General features: G+C 44.8%; 1 protein-coding gene across 1 annotated transcript in view; it reads right to left on the reverse strand.

Annotated features, from left to right (window-relative positions):
• LOC121838704 (excitatory amino acid transporter 2-like) overlaps positions 1-13530 on the reverse strand; it is a gene marked incomplete at its 3' end in the record, with an annotated part of 15400 nt that extends 1870 nt beyond the window's left edge. The window contains exons 1-6 of the mRNA XM_042315507.1: positions 13423-13530; positions 11550-11723; positions 9306-9458; positions 8322-8578; positions 3561-3666; positions 3212-3338 (exon numbers count right to left, since the gene is read on the reverse strand). Of these exons, the coding sequence (XP_042171441.1) occupies positions 3212-3338; positions 3561-3666; positions 8322-8578; positions 9306-9458; positions 11550-11718 (812 nt within the window). The remainder of the gene's footprint in view (positions 1-3211; positions 3339-3560; positions 3667-8321; positions 8579-9305; positions 9459-11549; positions 11724-13422) is intronic.
• Positions 13531-13891: the final 361 nt, after the last annotated feature.

The raw sequence follows: 13891 nt of genomic DNA on the forward strand, positions 1-13891 counted from the left end.
TACTATGTGTGACCTGTGTGTTTAGTGTACTATGTGTGACCAGTGTGTTTAGTGTACTATGTGTGACCAGTATGTTTAGTGTACTATGTGTGACCTGTGTGTTTAGTGTACTATGTGTGACCTGTGTGTTTAGTGTACTATGTGTGACCTGTGTGTTTAGTGTACTATGTGTGACCAGTGTGTTTAGTGTACTGTGTGTGACCAGTGTGTTTAGTGTACTGTGTGTTTAGTGTACTGTGTGTTTAGTGTACTATGTGTGACCAGTGTGTTTAGTGTAATATGTGTGACCAGTGTGTTTAGTGTACTATGTTTGACCAGTGTGTTTAGTGTACTATGTGTGACCAGTGTGTTTTGTGTACTATGTTTGACCAGTGTGTTTAGTGTACTATGTGTGACCAGTGTGTTTAGTGTACTATGTGTGACCAGTGTGTTTAGTGTACTATGTGTGACCAGTGTGTTTAGTGTACTATGTGTGACCAGTGTGTTTAGTGTACTATGTGTGACCAGTGTGTTTAGTGTACTGTGTGTTTAGTGTACTGTGTGTTTAGTGTACTATGTGTGACCTGTGTGTTTAGTGTACTATGTGTGACCAGTGTGTTTAGTGTACTGTGTGTTTAGTGTACTATGTGTGACCAGTGTGTTTAGTGTACTATGTGTGACCAGTATGTTTAGTGTACTATGTGTGACCTGTGTGTTTAGTGTACTATGTGTGACCTGTGTGTTTAGTGTACTATGTGTGACCTGTGTGTTTAGTGTACTATGTGTGACCAGTGTGTTTAGTGTACTGTGTGTGACCAGTGTGTTTAGTGTACTGTGTGTTTAGTGTACTGTGTGTTTAGTGTACTATGTGTGACCAGTGTGTTTAGTGTAATATGTGTGACCAGTGTGTTTAGTGTACTATGTTTGACCAGTGTGTTTAGTGTACTATGTGTGACCAGTGTGTTTAGTGTATTATGTGTGACCAGTGTGTTTAGTGTACTATGTGTGACCAGTGTGTTTAGTGTACTATGTGTGACCAGTGTGTTTTGTGTACTATGTTTGACCAGTGTGTTTAGTGTACTATGTGTGACCAGTGTGTTTAGTGTACTATGTGTGACCAGTGTGTTTAGTGTACTATGTGTGACCTGTGTGTTTAGTGTACTATGTGTGACCTGTGTGTTTAGTGTACTATGTGTGACCTGTGTGTTTAGTGTACTATGTGTGACCAGTGTGTTTAGTGTACTGTGTGTGACCAGTGTGTTTAGTGTACTGTGTGTTTAGTGTACTGTGTGTTTAGTGTACTATGTGTGACCAGTGTGTTTAGTGTAATATGTGTGACCAGTGTGTTTAGTGTACTATGTTTGACCAGTGTGTTTAGTGTACTATGTGTGACCAGTGTGTTTAGTGTATTATGTGTGACCAGTGTGTTTAGTGTACTATGTGTGACCAGTGTGTTTAGTGTACTATGTGTGACCAGTGTGTTTTGTGTACTATGTTTGACCAGTGTGTTTAGTGTACTATGTGTGACCAGTGTGTTTAGTGTACTATGTGTGACCAGTGTGTTTAGTGTACTATGTGTGACCAGTGTGTTTAGTGTACTATGTGTGACCAGTGTGTTTAGTGTACTATGTGTGACCAGTGTGTTTAGTGTACTATGTGTGACCAGTGTGTTTAGTGTACTATGTGTGACCAGTGTGTTTAGTGTACTATGTGTGACCAGTGTGTTTAGTGTACTATGTGTGACCAGTGTGTTTAGTGTACTATGTGTGACCAGTGTGTTTAGTGTACTATGTGTGACCAGTGTGTTTAGTGTACTGTGTGTTTAGTGTACTGTGTGTTTAGTGTACTGTGTGTTTAGTGTACTGTGTGTTTAGTGTACTGTGTGTTTAGTGTACTATGTGTTTAGTGTACTGTGTGTTTAGTGTACTGTGTGTTTAGTGTACTGTGTGTTTAGTGTACTGTGTGTTTAGTGTACTGTGTGTGACCAGTGTGTTTAGTGTACTATGTGTGACCAGTGTGTTTAGTGTACTATGTGTGACCAGTGTGTTTAGTGTACTGTGTGTTTAGTGTACTGTGTGTTTAGTGTACTGTGTGTTTAGTGTACTGTGTGTTTAGTGTACTATGTGTTTAGTGTACTGTGTGTTTAGTGTACTGTGTGTTTAGTGTACTGTGTATGACATGTTATTTGTATATACATACCGATTTGTTTGGCCAACTCTGTAGGCCTAGTAGTGAGTCATGTGTTTAGTGTGTAAAATGGGTGATTTATGTTGAGTTTGTGGTATGGAGATCACAGTTCCCTTGGAAAATGTGTTGCACATCAAGATGTCCCCTGAGTATGTGCTTCTTTTTGGTGGAGAGAGAGAGAGAGAGAGAGAGAGAGAGAGAGAGAGAGAGAGAGAGAGAGAGAGAGAGAGAGAGAGAAAGAGAGGGAGAAAGAGAGAGAGAGAGAGAGAGAGAGAGAGGGGATGTGTGTTTTTTCTCTCTCAGTGGTATTGGCCAGTGTCGTGTGAAGTCTCTCTGTCTCTCCCCCTTTCTGTCTCTTTTCCCTCGCTCTTTCAGTGCTACTGGACTGTCTGCTACTGTCCTGCAAAGCATCAAGGTTTTCATCACTCTCCAAGGACATGGATCTCACCACAACCCTCTGTCCCGCCCTGCATCAGTCTGTCTGCACTCTGATTTGTGCTGGCCTGTTGAGCAGCTAGTGGCTCCTTTCCTGTCTGTGGATTCATTAGGTTCTGGACCTGTTCCACCCTCTCCCCCCTGGGAACCAGAAAGGCTTCTGCTCGGCTCCCACTCCTGCTAGTCCTCAGCATTCCACACACTGTCATGTCTTAGGGAATTCTTCTCCCTATATTTCTCCCCTTTCCAATCCTCTCTCTGCCCCTGGTCCCAGTTCCCACAATTTTTCTCACGTATGCAGTCCTCCACTTATTCATCACTGTCAGTGAATTCATCACTGTCTATAGAATGTTTTTCAGCACTGCAGCCATTATTCCACTGAAGGAAAACAGACCCATACAGGTAGACACAGACAGGGACACAGACAGGAAGAAACAGACAGGGACACAGACAGGAAGAAACAGACAGGAAGACACAGACAGGGACACAGACAGAAAGACACAGGCAGTGACACAGACAGGAAGACACAGACAGGAGGACACAGACAGGAGGACACAGACAGGGACACAGACAGGAAGACACAGACAGGATGACACAGAGAGACACGTACCACATGATCATGCCCACCATCTTCATGATGATCTCATTAAGGATGTTGAAGAACTCTGACATGAGCTTCCCCTTCTCTCCCATCTTCCCCATGCACATTCCAAATGTGATGAAGAACCCAATTAAACCTTCAGAAAACATCATTACAACATTAAATCATCTGTTCATAAATAACCAATGTGCTCTCTCAACATGAATGATGAATACATGATGAATATAACTAAACCAATGAAACAAAAGGAAATAGACATAATAGTATTCCGTCCAATCAACAGAAAGAGAGTTGAACCGAACAGGACATTGTTGCCCCCTCAGTGAATAGAGAGGAAAGAACCATAGCATTCTCTCACCCAGAACATTCATGCCCCATTTGAACTCCAGTTTCTTCTTGCTGACTATGACAGGTTCTGTCTGGTTCGGGGGCATCACTGACACTTTCTTTGCTACTGTTTGAACCTGAAGACAGAGAGAGTGAGAGGTGGGGTGGAGAGGGGGTGGAGAATCGAGAGTGAGAGAGGTGGGGTGGAGTGGGGGGTGGAGAATTGAGAGAGAGAGAGAGGTGGGTGGAGAGGGGGTGGAGAATAGAGAGAGAGAGAGAGAGAGAGGTGGGTGGAGAGGGGGTGGAGAATAGAGAGAGAGAGAGAGAGAGAGAGGTGGGGTGGGGTGGAGAGGAGGGTGGAGAATAGAGAGAAAGAGAGAGAGGTGGGTGGAGAGGGGGTTGGAGAATAGAGAGAGCGAGAGCGAGAGAGAGAGAGAGAAAGCAACCACCAGAAAGATGAGAGATATGTTTATGCAGACAGAGAAGAAGAGAGGGGGAGGGAGAGAGAAGGAGAGAGAAGAAGAGAGGGGGAGGGAGAGAGAAGAGGAAATATGGGAAAGGGGGCTGGGGATCATCATGCAATTTCTTGGCTGATCTGCAAAAGCAATTACAATATCAATTAATCTCTGACGAAGACAAACACAGTGACAGCACATAACGAGAGAAAGGATCCTTATAAACCCAGGGCTGAACAGCACACACACACGCATGCACACGCACACACACTCACAAGCACACAAGCACACACACATACACATACACACACACACACACATACACACACACAGTCACACATACACACACACAGTCACACTAGGCAGATGCCTTACTGTAATAAATGAAGACAACCCAATGGCGCTGTAAAGAGATTAGCACCAACAGAAGGTCTGACCCTCACCCAGTCTAACACAGAGTATTTCCAATCATTCAGACACCCACGCATGAAAGAGAGAGAGAGAATGAGAGAGATAAGGAGAGAGAGAGAATGAGAGCGATAAGGAGAGAGAGAGAATGAGAGAGATAAGGAGAGAGAGAGAATGAGAGCGATAAGGAGAGAGAGAGAAGGAGAGCGATAAGGAGAGAGAGAGAATGAGAGAGATAAGGAGAGAGAGAGAATGAGAGAGATAAGGAGAGAGAGAGAATGAGAGAGAGAGAATGAGAGAGATAAGGAGAGAGAGAATGAGAGAGATAAGGAGAGAGAGAGAATGAGAGCGTTAAGGAGAGAGAGAATGAGAGCGATAAGGAGAGAGAGAGAATGAGAGAGATAAGGAGAGAGAGAGAATGAGAGAGATAAGGAGAGAGAGAGAATGAGAGCGATAAGGAGAGAGAGAGAATGAGAGCGATAAGGAGAGAGAGAATGAGAGAGATAAGGAGAGAGAGAGAATGAGAGCGATAAGGAGAGAGAGAGAATGAGAGAGATAAGGAGAGAGAGAGAATGAGAGAGAGAGAATGAGAGAGATAAGGAGAGAGAGAATGAGAGAGATAAGGAGAGAGAATGAGAGAGATAAGGAGAGAGAGAGAATGAGAGAGATAAGGAGAGAGAGAATGAGAGAGATAAGGAGAGAGAGAGAATGAGAGAGAGAGAATGAGAGAGATAAGGAGAGAGAGAATGAGAGAGATAAGGAGAGAGAGAGAATGAGAGAGATAAGGAGAGAGAGAGAATGAGAGAGATAAGGAGAGAGAGAATGAGAGAGATAAGGAGAGAGAGAGAATGAGAGCGTTAAGGAGAGAGAGAATGAGAGCGATAAGGAGAGCGAGAGAATGAGAGCGATAAGGAGAGAGAGAATGAGAGCGATAAGGAGAGAGAGAATGAGAGAGATAAGGAGAGAGAGAATGAGAGCGATAAGGAGAGAGAGAGAATGAGAGAGATAAGGAGAGAGAGAATGAGAGCGATAAGGAGAGAGAGAGAATGAGAGCGATAAGGAGAGAGAGAGAATGAGAGAGAGAGAAAAAACACAGGATTTGGACAAAAGAAGGGAACTGCTGCGACATGATTGAGGCCTGGATTATCGCTTAAAAAGGATCCGCCTGCTTGGATTAACAGCAATCATATCTGCCAGGCAGCGTTGCTTTGTAAATCACACAGTCTTGTCCTGCCCTATCCTGTCCTGTAGTCTCCTGTCCTCTCCTGTCCTCTCCTGTTCTGTCCTATGATCAGCCACCTAGGTACAGGATCATGTCCCCTTGATGCTAGGACAGTAGAGTCCCTGCTCATCTTACAAAACGTCTGAAACCCTACCTCTTCAAAGAGTATCTTAAATAAGACACCTCAGTCTCATTCCCTCCCTCCTCGCCCCTAAAAATAAAAAATTCAAACCTGCACTTGTCTTTTCCTACTAGCACTGACTTTGCTGATAACTTCTCCAGAGGGAAACTGTTCTCACTACGACTACGATGTGTGGTTGTCTCACCTAGCTATCTTAAGAGAAATACATGAACTATAAGTCGCGCTGGCCTCTGATAAATTCCTTTAATGTCAAGTGAAAATGTCAGCACAAGAACAGCTATTGGTCAATACAAGGGGAAAGATGTTCAGAGGGAGACATCAAATGTCCAATGCCACAACAAAAGCTTGGAATAAAGAGAGGGAATTAGGATCTGCACATCTAACACCACTCACATGTGTTGTTCTGCAAAGTCGTCATTTTCTGGGAAATGGAAGGATCATAATATGGAACGCCTGGGACTTTAAGGTTCTAGCTGCATTTCCGTCAAAATGTTCTCTATATAGTACTGTAAATACCCTTCTCTACTCTAAAGCAAAACTCTACTTCCGTGATGACATAAGCCATTCCTTTTTATGAACTAGTCTGTACATATACAGTCCCTTCCAAAGTATCCTTCCTGTTTGGCCCTGTCCGGGGGTGTCCTCGGATGGGTCCACAGTGTCTCCTGACCCCTCCTGTCTCAGCCTCCAGTATTTATGCTGCAGTAGTTTATGTGTCGGGGGGCTAGGGTCAGTTTGTTATATCTGGAGTACTTCTCCTGTCCTATTCGGTGTCCTGTGTGAATCTAAGTGTGCGTTCTCTAATTCTCTCCATCTCTCTCTCGGAGGACCTGAGCCCTAGGACCATGCCCCAGGATTACCTGACATGATGACTCCTTGCTGTCCCCAGTCCACCTGGCCGTGCTGCTGCTCCAGTTTCAACTGTTCTACCTTCTTATTATTCGAACATGCTGATCATTTATGAACATTTGAACATCTTGGCCATGTTCTGTTATAATCTCCACCCGGCACAGCCAGAAGAGGACTGGCCACCCCACATAGCCTGGTTCCTCTCTAGGTTTCTTCCTAGGTTTTGGCCTTTCTAGGGAGTTTTTCCTAGCCACCGTGCTTCTACACCTGCATTGCTTGCTGTTTGGGGTTTTAGGCTGGGTTTCTGTACAGCACTTTGAGATATCAGCTGATGTACGAAGGGCTATATAAATAAATTTGATTTGATTTGATTTGATTGGCTCCCCTTAACTTCTTCCACATTTTGTTGTGTTACAGATTGAATTTAAAATGGATTAAATAGAGATTTTTGGTCACTGGCCTACAAACAATACCCCATAATGTCAAAGTGGAATTATATTTGAAGAATTTTTTACATATTAATTACAAATGAAAAGCTGAAATGTGTTGAGTCAATAAGTATTCAACCCCTTTGTTATGGCAAGCCTAAATAAATTAAACAGTCAACATTCGCTTAATAAGTCACACAATGGACCCAGATTCAACCACAAAGATCAGGTTTTCCAATGCCTCGCAAAGAGGGGCACCTATTTAAAACAGTTACAGAGTTTATGAGCTGTGATAGGAGAACACTGAGGATAGATCAACAATATTGTAGTTACACCACAATACTAACCTAATCAACAGAGTGAAAAGGAGGAAGCCTGACAGAATACAAATGTTCCTAAATATGCATCCTGTTTGCAGTAAGGCACTAAAGTAAAACTACAAAAAAATGTGGCAAAGAAATTACCTTTATGTCCTGGATACAACGTTTTATGTTTGGGGAAAATCCAACAGAACACATCCCTGAGTATCACTCTTCATATTTTCAAGCATGGCGGTGGCTGCATCATGTTATGGGTATGTTTGTGATCGGCAATGACTAAGGGAGTATTTTTTAGGATAAAAAGAAACAGAATAGAGCTAAGCACAGTCAAAATCCTAGAGGAAAACCTGGTTCAGTCTGCTTTCCAACAGACAGCAGGGCAATAACTTAAAACACAAGGCCAAATAAACAGTGGAGTTGCTTACCAAGATGACGTTGAATGTTCCTGAGTGGCCTAGTTACAGTTTTGACAGAGCTTGAAGAATTTTAAAAAGAATGTGCAAATATTGTACAATCCAAAGCTCTTACAGACTTACCCAGAAAGACTCAGACCTGTAATCGCTGTGACTCTAACATGTAATGGGGTTGAGTACTTTTCTAATCAAGATATATTACTGTTTTGTTTTTCACAAATATTTTACAAATGTTAGAATTTGTCTTCCAGTTTGACATTACAGAGTATTTAGTGTAGATCGTTGACAAAAAAGACAATGAAATCCATTTGAATCCCACTTTTTAACACAACAAAATGTGGGGAAAGTAAAGGGGTGTAATACTTTCTGAAGGCTCTGTAACAATCAATTGCGAATTGGACACAATTGCCCCATAAGCCACACATTCCCAATGCATTAAAGTCAGGCTTTGATAGGGTCCAAATCTCACAATAACAACTGAACATCCATTGTTTGATGGGGTCAGGGTTTAGTTCTGCGTCTGGGTCCAGTTCTAGTTCTGGGTCTGGGTCCTACCTGTTGGAAGCAGGCCTGCACCAGGTTTTCAGGGAACAGGTTCCTGATGAGGTCCAGGAAGGCATCCAGACTGCTGACCTCCTGGTTCTTGGGGGCCGTGTCCTGCTCCTGACTGCTCCTGAGTTTGGGGTTTCCCGGGTGGATCCCCAGGACCAGGATGACCCCCAGGATGGCAGCTATGACTGTAGTGGACATGTAGTAGACCATGGCCCTGGAGCCCATCCTCCCACTGGAACGAGCATCCAGACCAGCCAGACCTGGGAGGGAGAGAGACAGGCTGATGAGCAGGGCACCTTCCACCTGCGCACGCGCGCGCGCGCGCGCGCGTGTGTGTGTGTGTGTGTGTGTCTGGATGTGTTTAACTATATTCTTGTGGGAACCAGAAGTTCCAACAGGAATATAGAAACGAACACAAATTTGACCACCTGGGGACATTCTGTTAGTCCGCACGAGGTCAAATGGGGGTTTAGGGGGTTTAGGGTTAAGTTTAGATGGGGGTTTCTAGGGGGTTTAGGGTTAAGGTTAGAATTAGTGCTACGGTTAGAATTACATTAAGGGTTTGGGGCTAGGGTTAGTTTTAGGGTTAGAATTAGGAGTTAGGGTAAGGTTTAAGGTTAAGGTTTTTGGGTTAAGGTTAGGGTCAGGGTTAAGGTTAGGGTTATGGTTAAGGTTAGGGTCAGGATTAGGGTAAGGGTAAGACTACAGGTTAGGGTAAGGGTTAGGTTTAGGGTTAGGGTTAGGGTTAGGGTTAGGGTTAGGGTTAGGGTTAGGGTTAGGGTTATGGTTAAGGTTAGGGTTATGGTTCAGGTTAGGGTCAGGATTAGGGTAAGGGTAAGAGTACAGGTTAGGGTAAGGGTTAGGGTTAGGTTTAGGGTTAGGGGTTAGGGAAAATAGGATTTTGAATGGGATGGAATTGTGTGTCCCCACAAGGTTAGCTGTATAAGACTGTGTGTGTATGTGTGTGTGTGTATTACAACAGTGTACCTGTGATTAGGCTGGAGATGATGAGGGGCAAGATGAGCATCTTCAGCATCCTCATGAGGATGTCTCCAGGAAAGGACACCAGCATCAGGGTGTTGGGGTCTGTAATAGAAACATACCGCAGCAGCATCCCAAACAGCGACCCCGCTATTACACCTGTTACAGTTCACAGAGGAGAGGAGTAAAGCACAACAGCCACATAATGGTTTCCTCTGTCACCCTTACAGCTTCCAAGGAGAGCGCAGAGAGAAGAGATTCCAGTGAAACGCTTCAGAAGAGCATTTCGAGAGGGTTTATAATCACAGCGTCTGACTCATTGGATTTCATTTCCATTCCAGGGGGATTTACAGTAAGTACACTCGTGCCAACAAGAAATGATGTGTACAGTGCATTAGGAGAGTATTCAGACCCCTGGACCTTTTCCACACTTTGTTGCGTTACAGCCTTTTTCTAAAATGGATTAAAAAAATATTTAAATCCTCATTAATCTACACACAAAACCCCATAATGATAAAGCGAAAACGTAACTACAAGTATTCAGACCCTTTGCTATGAAACTCGAAATTGAGCTCAGGTCCATTCTGTTTCCATTGATCATCCTTGAGATGTTTCTACAACTTGATTCTACCACTTGTGGTAAATTCAATTGATTGGACATGATTTGGAAAGGCACACATCTGTCTATATAAGGTCCCACAGCTGACAGTGCATGTCAGAGCAAAAACCAAGCCATGAGGTCGAAGGAATTGTCCGTAGAGCTCTGAGACAGGACTGTGTCGAGGCACAGATCTGGGGAAGGGTACCAATTGTTTTTTGCAGCATTGAAGGTCCCCAAGACCACGGTGGCTTCCATCATTCTTAAATGGAAGACGTTTGGAACCACTAAGACTATTCCTAGAACTGGCCGCCCGGCCAAACTGAGCAATCTGGGGAGAAGGGCCTTGATCAGGGAGGTGACCAAGAACCCGATGGTCACTCTGACAGAGCTCCAGAGTTCCTCTGTGGAGATGGGAGAACCTTCCAGAAGGACAACCATCTCTGCAGCACTCCACCAATCAGGCCTTTATGGTAGACTGACCAGACGGAAGCCACTCCTAGGTAAAAGGCACATGACAGACTGCTTGGAGTTTGCCAAAAGGCACCTAAAGGACTCTCAGACCATAAGAAACAAGATTCTCCTGTCTGATTAAACCAAGATTGAACCCTTTGGCCTGAATGCCAAGTGTCACGTCTGGAGGAAACCTGGCACCATCCCTATAGTGAAGCATGGTGGTGGCAGCATAATGCTGTGGGGATGTTTTTCAGCGTCAGGGACTGATAGACTAGTCAGGATCGAGGGAAAGATGAACGGAGCAAAGTACAGAAAGATCCTTGATGAAAACCTGTTCCAGAGCGCTCAGCACCTCAGACTGGGGCGAAGGTTCACCTTCCAATAGGACAACAACCCTAAGCACACAGCCAAGACAACGCACTAGTGGCATTGGGACAAGTTTCTGAATGTCCTTGAGTGGCCCAGCAAGAGCCCGAACTTGAATCTGATCGAACATCACTGTAGAGACCTGAAAAATAGCTGTGCAGCAATGCTTCCCATCCAACCTGACAGAACTTGAGAGGATCTGCAGAGAAGAATGGAAGAAACCTCTCAAATACAGGTGTGCAAAGCGTCATACCCAAGAAGACTCAAGGCTGTAATCGCTGCCAAAGGTGCCTCAACAAAGTACTGAGTAAAGTATCTGATACTTATGTAAATGTGATATTTCTATTTCTTTGTTTTTATACATTTGCAAAAATGTCTAAAAACGTGTTTTTCTTTTGTCATTATGGCGTTTTATGTGTAGATTGATGAGGGAATTTAAAAAAAAATTTAAAATCAATTTTAGAATTAGGCTGTAACTTAACAAAATGTGGAAAAAATGTAAGGGGTCTTTATACTTTCTGAATGCACTGTATGTACTAACTATATTCTTGATATGTAACTACGGTGAAGAAAACAAAGAGAGAATTGCCATGGGTGTAAAATGTGTGTGAGAAAGCTGTAAAAAAATAAGAGAGAAAGTTTGTTATTGTCGTCCGAAGAGGGGGATGGGCTAATAAAACATTTAATAAAATGTTTATATATAAAAAATTGTTAGCAAGCACAGGTAATACAGAGAGCTGAAATGCAGCGTAACACTTTATAACCACTGAAGGCGATGAAATAATTGATTTCCTGACAGTTGACCACCATGAAGCGAGGTAGGCACCTACCCAGTATAGTGAGGACGAGCAGTGAGTTTCGGATGAGGAAGCCACAGTAGGTTCCCAAGAAACTATTGGGAAGTTTGGGTTCCAACAAATCCAACACTCCAGCTTCAACAATGGGTGGCTCATCATAATGGGCCTTGTTAGACTGGTGGACTGGCTGCTGATTCGTCATCCTGTCTGTGGTAGAGAGGGAGACAGTGAGAGAGGGAGATGTACTATGACAACACATCTGCCTGGTCAGAAAACAGCCCCATGCCTCTTCCTCTGGTGTAAGCATCACACTGGCTCCCCTTAGCCTTTCTATTGGCTTGGGGAAACGTACACCGTCTTACACCTGGTTCCTTGAGATCTGCAAAGACAGAGGGGGAAGAGGCGAGGAGTTGTTTTCAGACCAGTTTAACACCATCACCATACCAAGGAAAGACCGAAACCGTTGGGTGCTGTTGACTAAGATGAGTAACATAGATCTGACAGATCAGTCAGGTTAAGGTCTGATAAATGTCATTACATTGAGAAGGAATGTACCCACAACCTGAATAATACAGGATATGGAGGTGGAGAAAGATGGATGGAAAACAGTTGGGAGAGACGGAGAGAGACGGAGAGAGACGGAGGGAGACGGAGAGAGACGGAGAGAGACGGAGAGAGACGGGGAGAGACGGAGAGAGACGGGGAGGGACGGGGAGGGACGGGGAGAGACGGAGGGAGACGGAGAGAGACGGAGAGAGACGGAGAGATACGGGGAGGGACGGGGAGGGACGGGAGAGACGGAGGGAGACGGAGAGAGACGGGGAGAGACGGGGAGGGACGGGGAGAGACGGGGAGAGACGGAGGGAGACGGAGAGAGACGGAGGGAGACGGAGAGAGACGGAGAGAGACGGAGAGAGACGGATAGAGACGGAGAGAGACGGAGAGAGACGGGGAGAGACGGGGAGAGACGGAGAGAGACGGAGAGAGACGGGGAGAGACGGAGAGAGACGGAGAGAGACGGATGGAGACGGAGGGAGACGGTTGAGACGGAGAGAGACGGAGAGAGACGGAGGGAGACGGAGAGAGAAGGAGAGAGACGGAGAGAGACGGAGAGAGACGGGGAGAGACGGAGAGAGACGGGGAGAGACGGATAGAGACGGAGAGAGACGGAGAGAGACGGAGAGAAACGGAGAGAGACGGAGAGAGACGGGGAGGGACGGAGAGAGACGGAGAGAGACGGAGAGAGACGGAGGGAGACGGAGAGAGACGGAGGGAGACGGAGAGAGACGGAGGGAGACGGAGTAAGAAAGCACTCTGACAATCATCTGAGAGTCATGTCATGGGAATGGTCAACGATAATCTGACAATGTGAGTGATGGTGCACAATTCTATTCAAGTCAACCAGAGAATCACTGAAGTCACCCCCACATCACAACGTGAACCAAAACCCCCACTTCTGCCAGAGAAGGAACATCCAGCCTAACATCAGATATCAGACTAGACAGGTTCAAACATCGTCAAAACAATAGGTGGACATGCAATCCAAATAAGACCTTTACATAAAAGCACCAATATTATGTAAACAATGTAAATCTGATCAGGTTTGATACATTATAATAATATTCAACTAATAACTACTCAGTCTGCCTAGTCTGTCTTTTCCTGTGTTCCAATGCAGTGACCAGCAGCACCAGCTCCAACAGTGTGTAAAGAGGGATGATGAATCCCACTCCCACCAGAGATAAACACATCTGGAGAGCAACATGGCGGTGTGTGAAGTCAGCGTCAGGAACCTGAGTGGCACATTTACAAACAGACAGCCTCCGCTGCACAATCGCACATGATTATAATTCATCAGCCATGCAGATGGCATTTCTACATAAGGAAGAATAGAGTTAACACTCACCAAAATGCACGTAGACCAGTCTAGTCTAACCTCCTTCTATTCCCTCTCTCCTTCCTTCTTTACCTCCTCCACTCTCTATGGACCTCACCCTTTGACCTCACTTCTCTCCATCATGCTCTCTTTCCCTGCTCTGTTCATCAGCTTGTCTTCATCTGTCGTTTAAAGTCCAACAACAGTTGCTACCCGGGCATAAAGAGGGATTGCCAGCAAATGCAACCAAAAAAATTGGGGGGAGGGGAATCTCTTGCCAAGTTTCGATAGCAGACCGATATAATCCCTTGTGAACTGTGCGGTGGGGGGAAGGGGAGGGGCGGAGGGGGCTCCCTGTTTCTGTTACTGTACCAATCCTCTTTGCAAAATTCATTTCATTCTTAACATTAAGAACAATGTTTACAAACATCCTGGAGACTATGTATTGTACTCCAATTACCCAGCAGTCCTACTGTTGGAGTGTGAGTCAGAAACCCCA

This window comes from Oncorhynchus tshawytscha, unplaced genomic scaffold (genome assembly GCF_018296145.1).
Source record: "Oncorhynchus tshawytscha isolate Ot180627B unplaced genomic scaffold, Otsh_v2.0 Un_contig_2225_pilon_pilon, whole genome shotgun sequence".
Classification (NCBI taxonomy): Eukaryota; Metazoa; Chordata; class Actinopteri; order Salmoniformes; family Salmonidae; genus Oncorhynchus; species Oncorhynchus tshawytscha.